This window comes from Lagopus muta, chromosome 17 (assembly GCF_023343835.1).
Source record: "Lagopus muta isolate bLagMut1 chromosome 17, bLagMut1 primary, whole genome shotgun sequence".
Taxonomy (NCBI): domain Eukaryota; kingdom Metazoa; phylum Chordata; class Aves; order Galliformes; family Phasianidae; genus Lagopus; species Lagopus muta.
In genome coordinates, this window is record NC_064449.1 from 1,144,636 (window position 1) to 1,163,500 (window position 18,865).

General features: G+C 45.5%; 1 protein-coding gene and 1 long non-coding RNA gene across 3 annotated transcripts in view; both read right to left on the reverse strand.

The window, feature by feature from the left end:
- Window positions 1-2,851, reverse strand: part of MED13L (mediator complex subunit 13L) — a 180,347-nt gene extending 177,496 nt beyond the window's left edge. The window contains exon 1 of one of the 2 annotated variants that reach the window (XM_048964560.1): window positions 2,659-2,851. In XM_048964560.1, coding sequence (XP_048820517.1) covers window positions 2,659-2,730 — 72 coding nt within the window. In that variant the 5' untranslated portion in view covers window positions 2,731-2,851. The remainder of the gene's footprint in view (window positions 1-2,658) is intronic. The other variant, XM_048964561.1, reaches the window with a different exon arrangement.
- A 4,758-nt stretch (window positions 2,852-7,609) lies between these two features.
- LOC125701869 (uncharacterized) lies at window positions 7,610-18,031 on the reverse strand. Its single transcript, XR_007380381.1, has 3 exons — window positions 17,894-18,031; window positions 15,623-15,769; window positions 7,610-11,200 (listed from the first exon to the last, which is right to left on the reverse strand). It is a non-coding gene; the product is annotated as an uncharacterized LOC125701869 (long non-coding RNA).
- Between the last annotated feature and the right edge of the window lie 834 nt (window positions 18,032-18,865).

Below are 18,865 nucleotides of genomic sequence, written 5' to 3' on the forward strand. Positions count from 1 at the left end.
TGACCAAACACACACATTAACTCACTTTCCACAGTGGTTCTGCTTCCTGTGTCAGCACAGCACAGCACGGAGAGCAGCCCCTCACGCCATGCCTGAACACCACTGCAGGTACCAGACATCACTTCTGGCACCTGCATGATCAGAGCTCATTTTATAACCTTAAGACTATGCCGTCCCCTCAGGTGACATATTTTAAACTAAGAGCCTCTACACATTCAGGGCATCACTGACAAAACATAACCAGTTACTAGAAAGCTTTGGAAAATGTTTTTCACAACAGCAAGATACTTTCAAAAATATTTCCCCAAGAAAATCCAAACAAACAGCAGCGCCTACCATCTCTCTAAAGAATGTCTACAGCTGACAGACAAACAAGCTGGAAATGATGGGTTGCCAAACACCCCGAAGCCACTGCCAACCTCAGGCACACAGCACAGTCCAGCTCCTCTGGCACAGGAGCTGCTGTTCCTCCTCAGACAAAGGGAACGTTTGTGGGAAGAAACGTTGCTCCAACACCAGCAAACAGAAGTACTATTTCTGAGCTGTCATTCTCCAGGCAAGAACATCACCTTTTGATTCAAGCCCAAAACGAAGCTGGAGATTAAAAATGAACTGTAATACTCATGGCAGAATGGGTTTCAGGCAGCTCAGTAATTCACCTCACTCCTACGGGATGAATGACTTCCCATCAACAGCTGATTCATTTGTGCATGTTTCTGTTCTGTTGCACTGCAAGAGTAAATGAAGAGCAAAACTTCCTCCAATTAGCAATCCCTACTACTGTACCTTTAACACTTTGTACGTTTTTACATGAATGTGACAATTTGAGGTTATAAGGTCAGTTCTGCTGGCCACAGACCCCCCCCTGTTCCTACTTCCTTCCTTGGTATCCTTCACTGATACATACACCATAACAAGTACCAATTCAACTGAAAAAAAATCACACTGACAGTTACTGCATTTGTATATGTATATACAAGTATATATAAAATGGATATATATATATTTTTTGCAAGTAGACCATGCAAATAATGAAATCATTACAGTTGGATGCGTAGTACCACATTACAAGTATGGATACCTTCCACAAAATTACTTGAGAAAAGAAGAGATCACACATTAAACTCATAATTATTATGAAGCTCACCTGCATTCTGATGGAATCACAGCCCTATTTCAAAAGTTCCCATTCCCCTGCCCAGCAGGGAGAAACACAAAGCAGACAGACCAAGCTGCAGTCACTGCGAAGTAACCTCATATTGTGATGTATGCTAATTGCATGCCACTATTTTTTTTTTAACCAAAGGCAGACCTGCAGTTTGCAACCACATAAAGTTACACACATCAAAAATAATCAGTTTTCCACGAATAAAGGGGGATCTCACTGCTCCTTCCACAAAGCAGAGAGCGCTCCGTTCCTCTGTCCATCTGTACGTCCCTCACGCTCACCATTTTTCCTTCACATGCAAGAGCAGGACATTCAAAGTCACTGCAACAGCTCCTGCACCTCTGCACACACAGCACTGCTTCCTACACGCAGTTATTGCTCAGAGGGCACCGCCAAGGAAAAACCCATGCACAAGGCCAGGTGATGGAACAGTACACGAAAAAGCCAAAATTAGTCTAGCATTCATTCGCACAGAAGGAGCTCCGGGCTTGTTTCCCAGCAGCTGAGCACTGAGGGCTCCTGCCCCACATTCTCCATAGGTATGAACAAAATAACAAATAAAGGCAACAAAATAACAGAGAAGCAAGCAGACGGAGGCAAAACAATCAACACAGGGCAAAGAAAGGCAAAATGACATCAAACAAAAAGATCGTTCACATTTCCAGTCCGTTTTATTCTTCCCCTTCCTTCTTGCAAGACAGCCAACAGCACCCTCCTCCTTTCTGCTGGAAATGAGAGATGCCACCAGCAGCCACCTCCAGTGCTCACATGGGGAAGGACCCAACATCCCCCCCATCCCCACCCCGCACTACGCATTCCCATGCACACACCAAGTCCCCCCCAACTCCCCCGGCTGCCAGGCCCCCCAGCACGGCCATGCCCAGCCGGGGCAGGGGCTGCGGGCAGCAGGTGCACAGCCTGCTGGTAAACTGGCTTCTAATGGACGCTGCCCCTGAGTGGAAAGAGTCTTGATAAATTTAGACCATGCACCCCGTGCTGGCCAAAACCGATAGCGTAATTCCCGCACCATTAAACCAAACAATCAGCCCAAGTACAAAAGTTGCCAATTACCAACGATACAGAAATACAGCATCAACACTATCCGGCAGACAACATCTTCGGTTGTTTCTCTCCAGAGAAGGAATGAACGATTATTTCTGCACTCGCCGTGTCTCGGGGCAGGCTCTGTGCCAGGCGTGGCCGTACCGGGAGCTGACTGAGATCCGCGCAGCTCCCCGCGCCCGCCCGCTGCCGCCCCGCCGTCATCGCGCACAGAGCAGCACCGGCCCGGGGGCACCGAGCGGAGCCGCGCACGGAGCGACACGGCCGCGGGGAGCCGCGCCGGGGGAGGGGCCAGCGGAGGAGCAGCCCCACGGCCCGGGCTATAAAGCCCCCGGCAGCCGCACCCGGCGCCAAACCCGCAGCGCCCGGTGCGAGCCGTCGTCCCGGCCCACCCTTCCCCCCTCTCCTCCTCCTCCTCGGGCACTCACCAGCGAGAAGAGGTTGGAGTGGCAGTCCTCCAGGCTGGCCCCGTTCGCCACCCAGTTGGCCGCTGCAGTCATGATCCTCGGCGAGCCCCAGCGCGGGGCATGTCTGGGGAGCGGGGCCCGGCGACGGGGGGAGGCTGCGGGCGCTGCCGGCCGCTGCCCGCTGCCCCGGGAGCTCCGCTGTGCCGGCGGACGGGGGGCGGCGGCCGCTCAGGCGGCTCCGGCGGGGGCTCGATCCGACGGGGGCCGCTCAGCAGGCGGCGGCGGCGGGGGGCGGCCCTCCCGCGGGCCTCCAGGCCGCCTCAGCGCCGCGGAGGAGGAGGAGGAGAAGAAGGGGAGGAGGGGGGAGGAGGGGGGCGGGGGGGCCCGGGGCCCTTCTTCCGCGTCCAGCGCCGGCCCCCCCGGCCGCAGCGGGGCTCGGGGCTCCTCCTGCGGTCCGGCGGCGGTCCCTGCGGGGCGGGGGAGGGCCGAGGGCAGTGGCGGCGGCGGGCGGGGGGCGCTGTGCGGAGCCCGTGTCCCTCCCCGCCCCGCCCAGCCGCCCCTCGCTGCTGCCGCCGCTGGCGGTGGGTGGATGGTGTTTTCCTCCTCCTCCTCCTCCTCCTCCTCCTCCTGCTGCCGCCGCCGCCGCCTTGTTTACGCTCCGTGCGGGTCTCCCGGTGCTGCGGGAGGCGGGCGGCGGCCCGGGCCCGGAGAGGGAGCGCTGTCCGTGCCCGTCCTCGCCCCCCTCCGCCTGGTGCTGCCCGCACGGCGGCCCCGCTCACCCGCTCCTCCTCACACACTCGCCTCTGCCTCTCTCCACTCTGACAGCAATGGCGGCCGCCAGCCGCATCTCGCTTCGCCATTGGCCGGCGCTTCCCCACGTGACTCGCGGCGGAGGGCGGGGGCAAGGCGTCGGGGCTCCCCCTGGCCCCTCCCTCCTCCGTCGCGAAGAACCTCCGGGCCGCTGGGGGCGCTGCGCGCTGCCGGCCGTCAGCGGTGCCGGGGGGAAGTTGGTGGGCGCCGCCCTCAGAGGGCTGCGAGGCGGGCGGGCGGAGCGCGCTGCGGGCTGGATTTCGCGCCGTCGCTATGCCGCCTCTTCCAGCCGGCAGGGTTCCGCAGCACCTGCGGACTCCGCGAACCGTTTCCCAGTACAGGAACGCATTGTCAGCCCCGGTGTGCCGGGTCTGCTGTAATGGTTCATCCGGGCCCTTTGGGAGCTGCCTTCCCGTGCACCTGGGAGCACCCGGCCGGCACGGAGGCATCGTGACTGCCCCGACGTTGGGCGGCACTCCTGGCGTGGGGCAGCGTGCGTACTGAGATCTGCTTCACGGGCAAAAAGCTCTCTGTGCTTCGTGGCAGCTTTCCTTATCGTGGCTTCAATCTTACCTAGGCATCTTTTTTTTTTTTTTTTTTTCAATTCACTTTGCTTTGCAATAAATTAAAAAGATTAGCATCTATTCTAATGACGGAATGGAGTTTGGATTTACCGCACAGTAACAGATCTCTGACATAAACATCACTGCCGCTTACGTAAATTGCGCACGCAGTGTGAGAGACTTTGGGCCCAACATTCCCACCCAACCCACCCCTGGACAAGTGCAGTTCATCGCATCTCGTTCATGTCGTGTCACAAGCACCGCACTGCATCAGGGTTTCCAAAGACCGTTTCAATATTCACGTTGGATTGCAGATGAAAATTGTTTATTTCTTCAAACTTACCACGTGGCCACACGAACTCTAGACTCATGGTAAGGAGAGACTTTCACCTCCCTTTGGTTTAGGAGAATCAGTGTGACAAAGAGGTGCTGGGAAAGACCTGAGCTGGTAGGCAGCAAAGCTGACAAAGTACTCAGACTGCCATGTTTGAGCGAGTGCTTCCTGCATCCTGGGATCCAAAACCAGGAAAGTAGAGTACTTGGGGCCATGTTACCTCTGTTACTTTTAGAAACAACTCCGGTAAACAGAGAACACAATGTGACACTCATTAATACATTAAGCAACATGTATTAACCAAGAAAGGCTGGAAAACGGAAGTTACAGCTTCAGTTATCCAACCCATCCTTAAATAAAGCCTAGGGTACAACAAACAGTTCTATAAAGAAAGTGCTACATTTCAGGAATAAAATAAAATCCCTTATAATATTTTTTCTAAAAATCTTATAAAACGCTTTGAAATTGAGGATCCCATTATTACTTATCCCAGAAATCTAACCACAGTGTGCAGAATTAAACACTGCAGAAGAGTGCATTCATGTTTCTCCATGTACTGCTCACCCTCCAAGCATTGGTCAGCATTTCTGCTCTGGATCTTTCAGGTAGAGATGACTTATTATGCTTAATTTGCTCATGATCTCAAGACAACACACACTGGAGCCTTACCTATTATTCAAATCCATTTTCATGGGGAGAAATTTTAATGTACTCCCACTCAGCTGCTTTGGCCTTTTTTTTCAGGTTTCTTATGAAAGCTGGCAACTCTTTAAACTACAAGTCCTTTTGTGTAGCTGCATTAATGATGCATTCCCTTAATGAGGGAACGTTGTGAAGTTGAAGATCTGCTGCTTGCATTGCAAAGCTTACATTGTTTTAAACTGGGGAAAAAAAAAAAAAGAAAAAAAAAAAAGAAAAAAAAAAAAAAAAGAGATAACATCTCTCTTACTATTTTACCAGTTACTTGACTTCATATTATGCTCAGTTGTCACAGACAAGAAATATTTACCGTCCAGTCATCCACAGCTCCCACTCAGGAAAGCTCCCATGCTGTCTTCAAACAATAGTGCTACTTAAAACAGAAATTGTTCCACTTGCAAGTATCATACACAGGTACAAGTGACACTTGCTCATGCGTCATTATCCTGGATGGTATGTGGTGAAACGTGTTTCCCAGCTCAGGGTATTCAAGTTTTATTCCCTCTTTTCTTTTAGTGCCTTTTAATAACTCATCAATGAACATAAACTCTAACAACTGGTTTTCCGCTTTAACCAAATAACTGTTTTTCAGTCACAGCAAGATACAGAAACTTTGTAATTAATTCTACTGGTGCAATCATTTGCAAGCTGCAGGACTAAACCCTGAAGTTTCCAGGCTCCAGGGCTCAGCTTGGCCTTCGCCATACAGACTCCATAAGCACTCGGAAATGGAACAACCAGTTACCTGTCCTTACAGACACCTTCCAGAATCACAGTGCTAGGCAGGAGTGTTTCATTCTAAAGCAGTTTACCTAGACCCGCAGTAATGATCAAACCTGTTCTTCCAGGAGGACAGCGCAGAGATTCCCAGACTTTGGTTTCGCCAGCAGGTGTTGCTTCTGCTTCAAACTAAACATGGAGGAAGAGACAGAGGTGTCAGGAGGCCAAAGCAAAGCTAAGATTTGTCAAGCGATTGCTTGGTTTTATTTTGTCTTAAAGCACGTCAACTTTGCAGTGTTTTTAAGCACCTCCAATCCACGACAAGAACATTTACTTGAGGAACCCAGCTGTCCTGAGCGCTGCATTGAGGCAGGGCCCTCCTGACTGGCTGTGGGGGGTTGGCACTTCTTACAACAGAAGCAGAACTGGAGGTCAGCCAGCTTTTGTCAGTGTCAAAAAGAAGAAGTGTTTGACATTTCAGCTCAAATGTAACTTATTTCTAGGTAAAACAAAGGCTTAGAAGAGCAAGCTGTAAAAGAACTCACCTCTCAGTTGCTGTTTTCTTTCCGATCATTATTGCCAAGAGGCAGGCACACGTCTCTAAAGGAGAGAGTGCCCTAAACCAAACTGAAATACAGCAATGGTGCCTATATTCACGATTCTGTGTAATTCTACCTCTTGTCATTCTCCAGTTTTCTTAGAAATTAGCTTCTTCCCTGACATCCGGGTACTACAAAGGCACAATCAATACAAATTACTTCAGAAAGGCAACGAAAATCAATAAGAGAAAGATAATCTTGTATTTCTCTGCTCAAATTCTATTTTTTTAGTCTTACACCATAATAAAGATAAATCTATAAGGACTTCGCTTATCTAAAGGATGTAAAAAACGAAGGGTTGCAAGCTTATCATATGGGTAATTCAAAGTTTATTTTAAAATCATGTATCCTTGTGTTTGTATCTTAACCTCCATGGGATAAAATCAGAGCTTGCTCGTTTTATCTGGGGGTCCTGAGAAAAAGTTTCAGGTAAACTGTGATCATTTTTAGTGTTTATGTTATGTAAATGTTCCTAATTTTTCATACTGAGATAGACACCATTGTTATTCACTGGAATAAATTCTAGCCTTTGCAGTGTAAGCAATGATTGTCTCATATTTAATTTAACCAATGTCATTTTCACATTTTCTCACATTTTCTTCTCCAGATCCCCACAGTACCCATTAATGAGAAGGATAGGATGGCAGAGAATGATGAGACCCAAATTATGAACATAATGCGAGCAAATGTACCCCGCCCTGCCATGAGATGCTCTTAAATAAACTCTACTCAAGTTAGTAATTTCATTGAGGAATACTGAAACTCAAAGAATTGTAGGAGTTTGTTGTCCATGATTCATGCATTCTGTTATTGCATAGTTTTGCAATACGGGGCAGCCACACAGCTCATTTTGGACATGATTCCAGTAGGCTCATTGTCTACTTTTTATGAGGTTCATGCATCTCTTGAGCATTATTTAATTCATCCAATAATTACATTTTTTTGTTCAAGTGGTTATGAATAAGAACATATAATTGTTTTGTTTTTAAACCAAATGTCTTTGCTTCTACAAACTCAAGTCTTAAAAGAAAGAAAACAGATCATAGGCATAAGGAAATTAACAGCATTTTAATGAGAAAAAAAAAGCATTTAAAAATCAGACAGTAAATCCATTGCAAAATAGTTCTTTTGGATACTTAAAAAACATTAATCATCTATAGATTGACTATTAACTAACTTTTTAATGCATTAAGATACAGGGCTGGCTACATCAATAACTCCTTGTAAAGACAAAAAGTTACCCCACTTTTACAACAAGGTATTGTGCCTCTGAAGCAATTCCCTGTAAGGAAAATAAATACATCAGGGAAAGAATTGTTTGTAGAGAAGTAACTCGTGTAGCCCATAGTTTAAGAAATTAGTGATTAGACGGTAGACTTTGAATTAGCCATCTCTGTTCTCCACCAGTATCAGTAAACACTGCAGGATAAATCTAGGCAGTCTGCTTACAGCCACCTCTAACTACAGCGATAGCTATAGAAACTAAATGTATTTTTAGTCAAAATGAGTAACAGATTATTTTATCACGCACAAAAGCAAGACAACTGCATCCCACATGACTCCAAACCTCTCCAGCTGACACTGAGATTTTTACAGTGTTACAGCTCCCCAGTATTTACACGTTGTCCTTCTGCAATCAACAGAAGCAAGGATGAGCTGCTGGGACTTCAAGGGGATTCTGTTCCTTTTCCCCATCTCTAGATGTGCTGCCAGGCCCCATGGCAGCTACACTGCAGGAATAGTGAAATTCCTCCACATAGGGGTGGCTTCACTTGACTCAATCTGTTGATGCTACCAGGATTACCTCCGTGACTAAACATCCCACACAGCTGTGTTGGTGTTAGGGTTTGAGGGAATTCTGAAACGCATGCACATGGCAGAGGCCAATGTTTTGACATATCTCTGACAGTTATGCACATGGGAATTCCCAGGAATGTACTTCTTTGTGGGAATACTGCAGTAAATTTACCTATCAAGGAGCAGTTTGAGGAAGGATTAATGACCTGGAAAGCCAGTCTGGGGAATTATTTTTGCACCTACGAGATAATATTTAAAGAAATCTTCCAACTGCTGTGGAGAACTCAGATTAACAGAAGGTCGTGCCATTCGCAAATAGAAAAGAGAAAAAAAAAGGATTAATGGGAGAGTTATATTGGCAGGAATGAGACATCACACTTACTCAGGCAGCAGAAGGAAATCTGTACATGGAGTTAAAAGAAAGTGCTTATATATTTTTGTCAAGAACCAGAGGAATTTTCTTAGCAGCTCCTTGTTTTCTGGGCTGGAAGAGAAGCAGCAAAGGAAGCAGGGCAGGCAAGAGGAGCCCAGATAAGGTCTTACAGTGCTGAGAAGGGGAAGAGGCCATCTCTTACTGCAACGAATGACACAGCAGCAGAAGCAGAGAAAGGACAGTGACCAGTGTATGAACAGAGGAATGAATGGAGAAAGGAAGGATGGCACCAAAGGTGCCTGATGAGTTATAATGAGCAATTCTACCTGGCATAGTGCCCTTAGCAGGGAGAGAAGTGAGGGGGCAGGAACAAAAAATTGCTTAACTTGGTCATGTGAAGTTTAAATGGCCAGCAAACAACTCCAGAACGTACAAGGAAGTTCTTTAAAATGCAGCTTTGGATGGAAGGAGAAAACCAGTTCAGGAGCAGAGCAGTAAACTGCCTTCTTTCCTATGCCACAGCGGTATTCAGATGACATTTCAGGTATAACTGGAAGGGGCAAATTGAAACCACAGCCAAATGCAAACCGTTACTCTCAAGAAAATGCGATGCTCACAATGAAAGTTGTTAAAAATGGTAATAAATAAGATTAATAATTAAAGCTTTAGGCAGCCCGATACATGCCATCCTGTTTGAGAGTTAAGACACTGCTGACGTGGTAGCAACTTTTCACTTCTTCCACTTTATTTTTTTTTAAATCATGAGAACACTTCCTATGCGATAGAAGCCTCTGAGAACCTGACATGTGAGTGAGTGGTAGAAATCTCCACAGAAAGTGAATTGGCCAACAGGACCTTACACAGGCAGCTACCAAAGGAAGACAAAGGAGTGTGTTTATTTTTAGTTGGTGATAAAGAACAGTTCTGTGCACCAGCATGCCCTGCTGGTTTCTGTGAGACACAGCTGAAAAGCCTCATTTAAATATCCTGTAGGATTGAAGCAAATGAGCTATTTGGAAAGACAGAAAGAAGAAAATGACAACTGAAACTATTCTGGAATGGAGCAAAATAGCAAATATTTTTAATTGCAAATTACTTTCGAACTCAAAGAGGAAAGAATTGTGATGTCTGCTAGATACCTTGCATTATGAATAAATATACCTGAGTCTCTAAAGGATTGAATAAGCTAACATGAATCTCCTGCGAGCCCTCCAGGCAAAGAGTGGGCCTGTTGGGTCATGGTTTCATGCCATCAAAGAGATAGATTTCATCTTCAGATGTTGTTGTGCTCGCTTGGTAAGAATTCAGCTTATTAAGAGGTGTGAAATAAGATACAGGATAAAAATACTACCAGAGAATATTTTTTTAAAAAGATTTAAGGCTAAAAGGCAAAGTAAACATGGAAATAACATTTGGCAAACACATTCTGAGAACAAAACTCCGAGTTTATTTACTGGAATGGATTGCAGGGTAACTGGGTGGGTGCTCAGCATTCTGACCCTGGAAGCAGCCAGTCAGGCAACACCCCATGCTGCACATGTGGAATGCACAGCTTTTGGCATGGGAGCTCAAACGTTAGATCTGGCCCATAAATCTGAGTACAGTTTTCTGTGTTCAAGAATCTTATTTTATCTGGATTGAAGTCCTCTTCCCCTTTGGCATCAGAAGATACTTGGGGCTGTTAAAGCAAAAATTGCAAAATACTGCCCTGAAATACGTATGGATTTGTTCTGCCAAGCACACAAGTTTTATCCTACAGCTTAGAAATTAAAATAAATAAATAAATACATAAAAAGGAAGAAGAAAAGAAAGGAGGATGGAAGGAAAAGAAACAAGGAAAGAAAGAGAGGAAGGAGAGAAGGAGGGAGGAAGCAAATGGTATTTATTTATTCATTTTTAACTGAACTTTAATTCTAAAAATCATTTTGTCTTACAGAAAAAGACCACACAAAGGTTTTGTACCTAAAGCCCCAAGAAACCTTAGTTTTTTCCTTAAGTCGTGTTCAAATTCTGCTACAATAAAGAGGAATGAAAAATATATATCTTGTGGTCGGTGACCACTGACCACACAACGCCTGAACCAGTGCAGCTCTTGTGGGTTTCTACCGTTTGGCTCCAGTTACCTTCTAACTCTTCTCCTTTCAATATACATTCCTCCTTTTCTAGAAATATCATCTCTCTTGTTGCAAAAGGTGTAATTGTGAATAAAACCAGCTGTGAGCTTGACTTCAACACATCCTTGCAGTTGGCTATTTTGATTGCACTCTGGTGTAAACACGTCCACTCACATGCAAGAAAGAAAAGCAAGATCCCTTAGAAGACAGAAAAAACAGAGTATCCACTCAGTACTTCATAACCCTTTTATTTGGGGAGATATGGAAACAGTCACCACAAACTGAAAACATACCACGAGCTCCTCTAGACAACAGCTCTGCAGCTTCCAGCCTTCAGCAGCACCCAGATTATTTGTGAGGAAGGAGCATCTCCTAGGATTTCATTAGGCATACGTCCATCACTCGTACTCAAGTCATTTCTTCATCTGAATTGCAATCTTCCCTCTTTTTTCCCTGTAGATTTGTTCTTTGTCTCGCTATTAAAAGTACACCTTCCTACAGCACTCCAGCTTTGGTACCTGGAGGCCTCTCAGGCCAAGAGGTTATGTTGCAAACTGATGTGGGAAGAAAACATGAAATAAGTTTTGGATCTACAAAGCAGCATGCAGTTGTTCCTGAACAAAACGAAGTGGCTGAAGACATGGTGAGGTGAACCAGTTTAAAGTAGGTGCTGTGGTCACAGACTTCAGCATTTAATGAGAGATTGTGGTTCTGATTTATATCCCCAAACATCAGCTCATCTGAACACTGACAAAGCCAGTCAGCGGTGTATTGACAAAAATGCAAAGCCTGTGTCCACACACTTCTCTTGGCAGATACATATATTGCAGTATCTATAATGATCTCTGTATTATTCAGTTTATGCCTACTTTCCCTTTGTGCTTCCTTGCCTCCATCTCGACCCAAAACGACTGGGCAGGACCTACTGGGGGCCCATGAGTTACACTGAGAAAAGAAGAAATGTGCTGATTTGTCTCTTTTACATCTCTCACCTCACTGAACCTGAGTTCTGGAACCTGAGTCTCAGGACGTCCTTTTGGCTGCAAAGCTGTCACATTCACTTACAGCTCAGCTGTCAGACAAACTAGCCAGAGCCCATTGTAAAGGACAGCTAAATTCTGCCTTCAAACCATACATAAACTGCTTTTTTTAATAGAAAACGAAACTTGCAAAAAGTGAGACTTGCCCTGTGAAAGATCCAACTACCAAAATAATTTGCTGGATATCTTTGATGTTCATTTCCTTCAGTTGTAAGCATTTGGTGATCCATCATCTGCAGATAAACGTTGTGCTGAAAACTTTTGCTGAAATTAGGAGTATGAATAAAAGAACTAGAGGCACACGACTTGCACAGATGCCCTGTGCAGACTTCCCTATTTCCAAGCCCTATCAAATGAAACAACTCAATCCTCTCTGATTTTAAGGTTTCACAAACCCTACATTGAAAAGGAATCACAAAGGAAATCTTATTTTACTACCACTCCTACTACCAACAAATTACAAGACAAGTCTTAGATGAAATTGTACTCATTGGTGATAAAATACTTCAACTGCTTTTGATTTAATTGCCCAGGAAACCAGCCACGGCTTGCAGTGATGGTTTAATGGGAACCCATCTTTCAGTCTGCTAGGCAAGCTTCAAGATATCTGTTCACCCTGCTTCTCTGCAGGCCACTGAATACTGCTTTTATGGATTTTTCTGATGAAAGCCACTTATCTCAGGAAGGAATTGAAATGGTTGTCTTACCTGACATGTGATGAAATGAATTTTACAGTAATATTTATTGTTTCCCTATATGAAGACTGAAGCCCTTTGGCCTCATTTAAGGCATATAATAAAACTAATACCTACATATCAGCTCCATTGGTAATTTTTGCTGAAAATTCTTAGAGATTTTATGCAGAAAAGGTCTCAAATGTGAATGGATTTGCAAAACCAGATGGAAAGAGTAACAAAGACTGGACTACAACAGCATTTGCTTTCTGGTGCCCTCCATCTTGTGCTTCACTTTCCCCTGTCCCCCTATCCATGTTGACTAAAAGTTTGCATTAGAAACTGCATTTTCTAAAGGCTGTAGGTGATATTCTCATCTAATCCGGGACGACCTTTGGCTTCCTGGCACATGGACACAACTTGGGCAAAGATCGCCTCTGCTGATCCAAACAAACCCCTCAACTGATGTTAGGAAACACTCAGTGTTTGTACTTGCTTTATTCAGGCTTTTTGGATACAGCTTTATTCTCGGATAATTTTTCTTCAGTTAGAAGTACCATGAGTGTTACTAATAGAGATTTTTTTTAATGATTGACAAAGCTAGAAGTTAAAGTACACAGCGGTGTCTAAAATCTGCTCTAGCACTCCAGCTAATACAGTGCTTGACAAAACACATTTTGTATTCCAAAAACATATTTGGAAGAAATATTTTTACATAAAATCTAAAGTAAAAGCACAGCTACTTTACTTGAGGAAAATGAGAAAGTTAGATATAAAAATGTCACTGAATCTCTAAATTCGTCTTTCAGTATTAGCGCACAGTGAGCGAATGCAGATCACTCTGTCCTTCCTGCTAACGTTGTGAATACAGTAACTCTTTATTAAAGTTCAAGAAGATGCAGAGCCCTGAACTGCAGGCTGAGCAATTCCCAGCACTGTGATCACTCTTCAGAGTATTGAGAACACGGAAGACAGGGCCACAAAATGATCTGAAGGCTGCAGAACACCTCCTGTGAAGAAAGGCTCAGGGAATTGGACTTGTTCATCCCAGAGAAGTGTCTGGGGAGACCATATTGTGACCTTCCAGTACTTGAAGGCAGCTTATGAGCAGGAGTGGGACTGATTTTTACATGGTCTGATAGTGATAGGACAAGGGGGAATGGCTTTAAACTAAAAAACTGTGGTTAGATTTTAGGAAGAAATTCTTCACTCAGAGGGTAGTAACACACTAGAACAGGTTGTCCACAGGGGCTGTGGATGCCCCATTCCTGGAGGCATTCAAGGCCAGGTTGGATGGGCCCTGGGCAGCCTGGTCTGGTGTTGGCAATACTGCCTATGGCAGGGGGTTGGAATTAGATGACCTTTAAGGTCCCCTCCAACCTAAGCCATTCTGTATTCTGCGTTTCAATGATAAGACAGCAAAATTGAAGAAAGTAATTGGGAGCACAAAATCTGGAGAGCATTTGTAGCGTTATTCTCAAGTCTCTTCATGGCTTTAGGGAAGTCAGCTGGCTTCTGGATGTCTGTCTGCACTATGGGCCAAATATTTTTGGTAATACTTGCAGATTTCAAGTGAAGAATTACACTAGTGCTGTAAAAAGTTATTCCAGAATTCTATTTTTGAAGCTACGATTCTGTTTGTGTGCCAAAATGCAATTTGTAACTGAGGAGCCAGGAGCCCTCATCCATCAGTTTTCAGAGGCTGTGCTTACACTGCCTAGCTTGCTTCTGCCACAGTCTCATTCCTCAGGTCCAGTTCTCCAATGAGGCACCCGCTGTGTGCTGCTGTGTGCTCTGGCTGTAGCCTGCTCAGACAGCCAGCTTCCTGCCAGGGGCATCCTGGCACAGGGTGGGCATCAATACTCAGACTCTGCCCCTCAGGCAACCAGGGCACAAGTTGCTGGAAGCGTTGGCTGTGAGTGCTCCAGCCTGCATTCAGGAAGTATTGAAATCAGCAGGATTCCTTTAGGTTCAGCTTTCAGGTATAATATGAGCTGTGCCACTTTATCTGTGTACAAACTTTACGTCTGAACAACTGGAAAACCACTTTTGCATTATGCGTGTCAAAAATCTGCAAAAAATAGAAGTATTCTGTACCGATTCTGATGTTCCACCTTACTTGAAAGCCGCTTTCAATAACGTACTGGGAACATCACTGCAAAGTCAAACAAAGGCACAGCAGCCTGAGTCAGAAGCACTGCACAGTATCTGGTCAACAGCATTCCTTCAGACAGGGCTGTAAGTAGTGGGCAGAAATACGTCCCAAACTGCGCTATCAGAATAACTCCTGTCTCTTACAATTACCTCTACGTGGAGATGTCTGCCAAAAACTTCCCAGTGGACATATGGGCTCAGCAGGTAGGAACTGGCTGAAAGTGCTCTTCTTGCACTGACGTCAGTGGGAGAAGCATGACTGAACCCAGCTCCCATGAAATTAAACGTTACCTGACCACTGCCTCTTTTTCAGCCTGGCCCAGCTCTCTCCACAGCTTCCTGAGAAGTCCTCACGCTTTTTCTTCCAAATAGGAAGAGCCTTTACAGTTAATTAGAAGATAACACCAGTCAGCTTCTGCTAATTATTTGTATTTTTGCTTAACGCTTATAAATCTCCTTGTTCAGGTATTATTACAAGCTAATATTTGCTTGTAAGATGCATTAGTCATTACAATTAGCAAGCAGAAATAGATTAGTCATGCGCAAACAATCTCATAAATGAAGTCTTTATGCCCCCCTTGGGGATGGAAAGGAAGGGAATTTGAGACCTTGATTATTACCAAGGGAAACCTGAGTTGTCTCTTCTATTCACATCATTGTTTCAGGATTTTCTGTGGGGTGAGTAGGGTGGATGCAGGCCTTCAAAGCCCAGCAGTGCTGCTGGAAGCTGTGATGGGGATTTAATGAAAGCCATCGGGTGACACCTTTTCCAAGGACACTAGTCAGCACTTCTGAAATAAATCTTTTTTTTTTTTTCTTTCAAAAATCTTTTCAGTTAATGCCTGGAAGAAACCTGTGTAGCAGCAAACTGGAACATTTAATGAAATCTAGGGTTTATGTCACCCTGAGAAAGGGAGACTGAAGATCCCAAAACCTGAAGCAACACAGACAGGGAGGGCACCAAAGGCAGTGCAGGTGTGTGACCAGAGGTATGCAGCTGACCGAATATCTTTCCACCCACAGCAATCCATGCTGCAGCCAGGAGCTTCCACAAGTACCTCCCGAGGCAATGAACCCATTGGAAATGCTGGTCCCCATATCTACTTACATGCAGCACGGAAGGAGTAGGTCTGTAGAAGCTGCTGCTTTTTGCTTCATTCTGCACTGGCTTTTCGTTACATCACTGCTTCCCATTCCTTTCTGACTCAATTAGGTGCTCCCAAGAGCTCTCTTGTTTCTGCGTGCACAACATCTCCTAAAAAGTCATTTAAAAATAAGATTAAGTCAATGCATAAGGCCATTTATAAATTAAAAAGCGGAGTCATTCCATTAAGTAAATTTAACAGCAGCGTTAATACAATACTTTCTTCGCTGCTCACATCACTCTCCTGCATGCGGCACAGGTCAGTGAGCTCTCCTGACAGTGAGACATTGCACTCCTCTCCCACCCATGATTTTGCTCTTTGCTACCCTTCATTTGCTGTAATATTTACAACACACACACACACAAAAAAATATTAAAACAACAAATCACCAAAAACCAACAAGCAACTCACAGCCCCTTCCTCAAGGAAATGTTTTGTAAAGAATTTGCCAAGCCTCCCAAAAAGGTATCGGGAGCAGAGAGAAAAGGAATATGTGTTGCTGTGTTGAGGGTGATTACAGAAATAGGTCACATCTTGTATCTGAAAGAAATGGATCACCAGAATCCAGCCCCACCCCCAACGCATCCTGGTCTCCCTCTCGCCACCCCCATACACAGTGCTTGAAGCATTCCAACATCCTTGCCAAATTCCCTCACAAATACTTTAATTCTTTACGTGCATGTCTCATTCCATCTGTTCCACATGCTCTTTATGCCATTTACATTCGTTGGCAGAGGCTGTGAGATGACACCACACACTAAAAATTTGCTGTGTTTTCAAGCTGCTTGGGTAGACCAAGAGGGAAATGCGGAGCAGCCCAAGGTGTGCGGTTTCTCCTGCAGCCCTGGGTGAACACAGCCACTGGGCAAAGTGCAGTGAGCATCACCAGCAGGTTTTCACATCAGAGGGGCTGTACCTGCCAAACGTGCTCCATTCTTCCTTTGGGCTCAGGAAGGGAAAAAAAACAGGCTGTCCTCTGCAGGATTTATGGGGTGACTGCGGGTATGGAGGACTCAGTGCCCAAACAGGCAACAGAAAGGCAAATGCTGTGTGAAGGAGGAATAAAGGAAAGCAGTGCTTGGTGGGAAAGGCAGCGCTGAGCCGTGTGTATTGCTTGGGAAGCTAATGCTGTTGGTCTGATCCCCCATCGTGGGAGCACACCACAAAAAGGGGCCCACAGACTCGGAGTCCTCAGTCTCTGCCTTTGGGAAGAACACAGTATGTCCTGGGCTTGGAGTTACAGCCAGCGCAGCTCCCAGCAGCTGTAACCTGTCACTGATCAATGGGGGCTGTAGCAGATGGCTGTTGGACACATTTAAGAACAGCTTCCAGGATAAGAATAGTAAAAAAATAATCTCTTCAGGTTTCAACACAGGGACATTCACAGAACCAAAACCCAATCCGCTGTGTGTTTGGCCACATGCCTGAGACTCCCAGTACAAGCTATACGAAAACCTCAGTCTGTAACATTTCCTTTCTATTCCAAGTGCTAGACCCAAACCTTTTCCCTCACCTCCGTAAGAGCAGCTCAGACAAAGACATAAGGAATAAAGGACACCTATGATTCAAGTGGAGATCCAGCTAAGAAGCACCACGAAGCCTGGAGCTCAGGAATGTGCTGCCCCATGGCACTGAGCTGCATCCCATTGCACACAGCTGCCCCAGCAGCAGGCTGAGCTGCAGGAAATCAGTGTAGCAAGCACTCATTTCCCAGACCATTCTGCAATCCAATCACTTTATCACTATTATCGAGACACTGTGAAAATTCATATTATATTTTGTCTCAGGTCAGTCAAAAGTTCTAACCTTCCCTTTTCCCCAAGCAAGGCACGGCAGCTTGCTCACCTGGCAGGACAGATTTCTCAGTCTTTTCCTCCCCATTTTTTCACATTCCTTTCCTCATCTAATTCCTCCCATTTAGCTTGCGTGTTCTACCCAGCACCTTGTTATCTCCCACCCCATCTCTCTCTTTCTTTCCCATCTGTTATTACTACATTGGCTTGAATGTTTTCCCGCTCCCATTTGTTACCAAGCTATAGTTTTCAACCGCTGTGAAAACATTTGATTCATACAGTTCATTGTTTCTCCTGCAAAGGAATCATCATCTAAAATAACCTGCATTTGCTGGAGTAAATGCAGAAAAGAAAAGGCTGACATTCCATGCTCGCTCTCACAGTTTGAAGCCTCGTAGGCTACTGCATGGCAAATGAGAAACAAGAAAGATAAACAAGTACCACTGGGATGGGGAAGGAGCTCAGGATAGTCTTCTCAGCACGGTTCTGGATTTCTGGTGGAGGTATTCTCCTGCTGAGGAAGTATAAGGGCTAGGCAGTGCCAAGTCGACACAGAATAGCATGTCTTGCATTCAGGACCACCTCACACCTTCCTGTTAATTAGCAGAGAAGAATCAAGAGCATGAGGTGCTGGCATCACAGGTAGTTGATTTGAACTAAACCTGAGAACTGTCAGTGTAGATCACCCAACTGAAAAAAACCTGAGGGATACCATGAACCTAGGCTGTTGTATGGCTCTGTCTCAGGGGCACACTTCTCACTGGAGGGCGCTCACAGCCACGTGCACGTTCACAACATGCTCTCATGGAGCACGGCAGTCACAGAAGACAACATGCTGCTGAATGGGCTCACAGCCCTCCAGTGGGAACACAGAGGAGAACTGTGGCTATGAAGTTCTCCCTTCAGCAAGGCTGTGAACCTCAGACACTGAACGGTGGCCTTCGTGGCCACCTTTGCTCAACCCAACCAAGAACATTCTTGTCGAGTTGGGAACCTAAGGTTTTTCCTCAAGAGAATGATTTCTTAAGATGCTGAGATAACGTCCCACTTAACCCAGCAACAAGGAAGTGGGGGACGTCTGCCTGAAGAGGTTCAAACCCGCATCTCCCATGAAAACTCCCAACTGCTAAATTACAAGGTGTTCCAGGTGAATTGGCTCCCCACCCATCCTTTGATGATAGTCCAGCATGCAGCACAGTGAAAGACACATGGAGCAGAAGAGAAGGAGAATTATTAAAACCACGATCGAGGCACTTATTTCACCTCTTTTCACCACTTACTGCAGTACCTAATGACACCGTGGTCAGCCCTTTGGAAAAGGATGCTGTTTGAACCACAGAATCCCTATTCAGCCCTTTAGTGAATTTCATCGTGTTATGTATCCAATTCACCTACAGGTTAATTTCCCTTTTA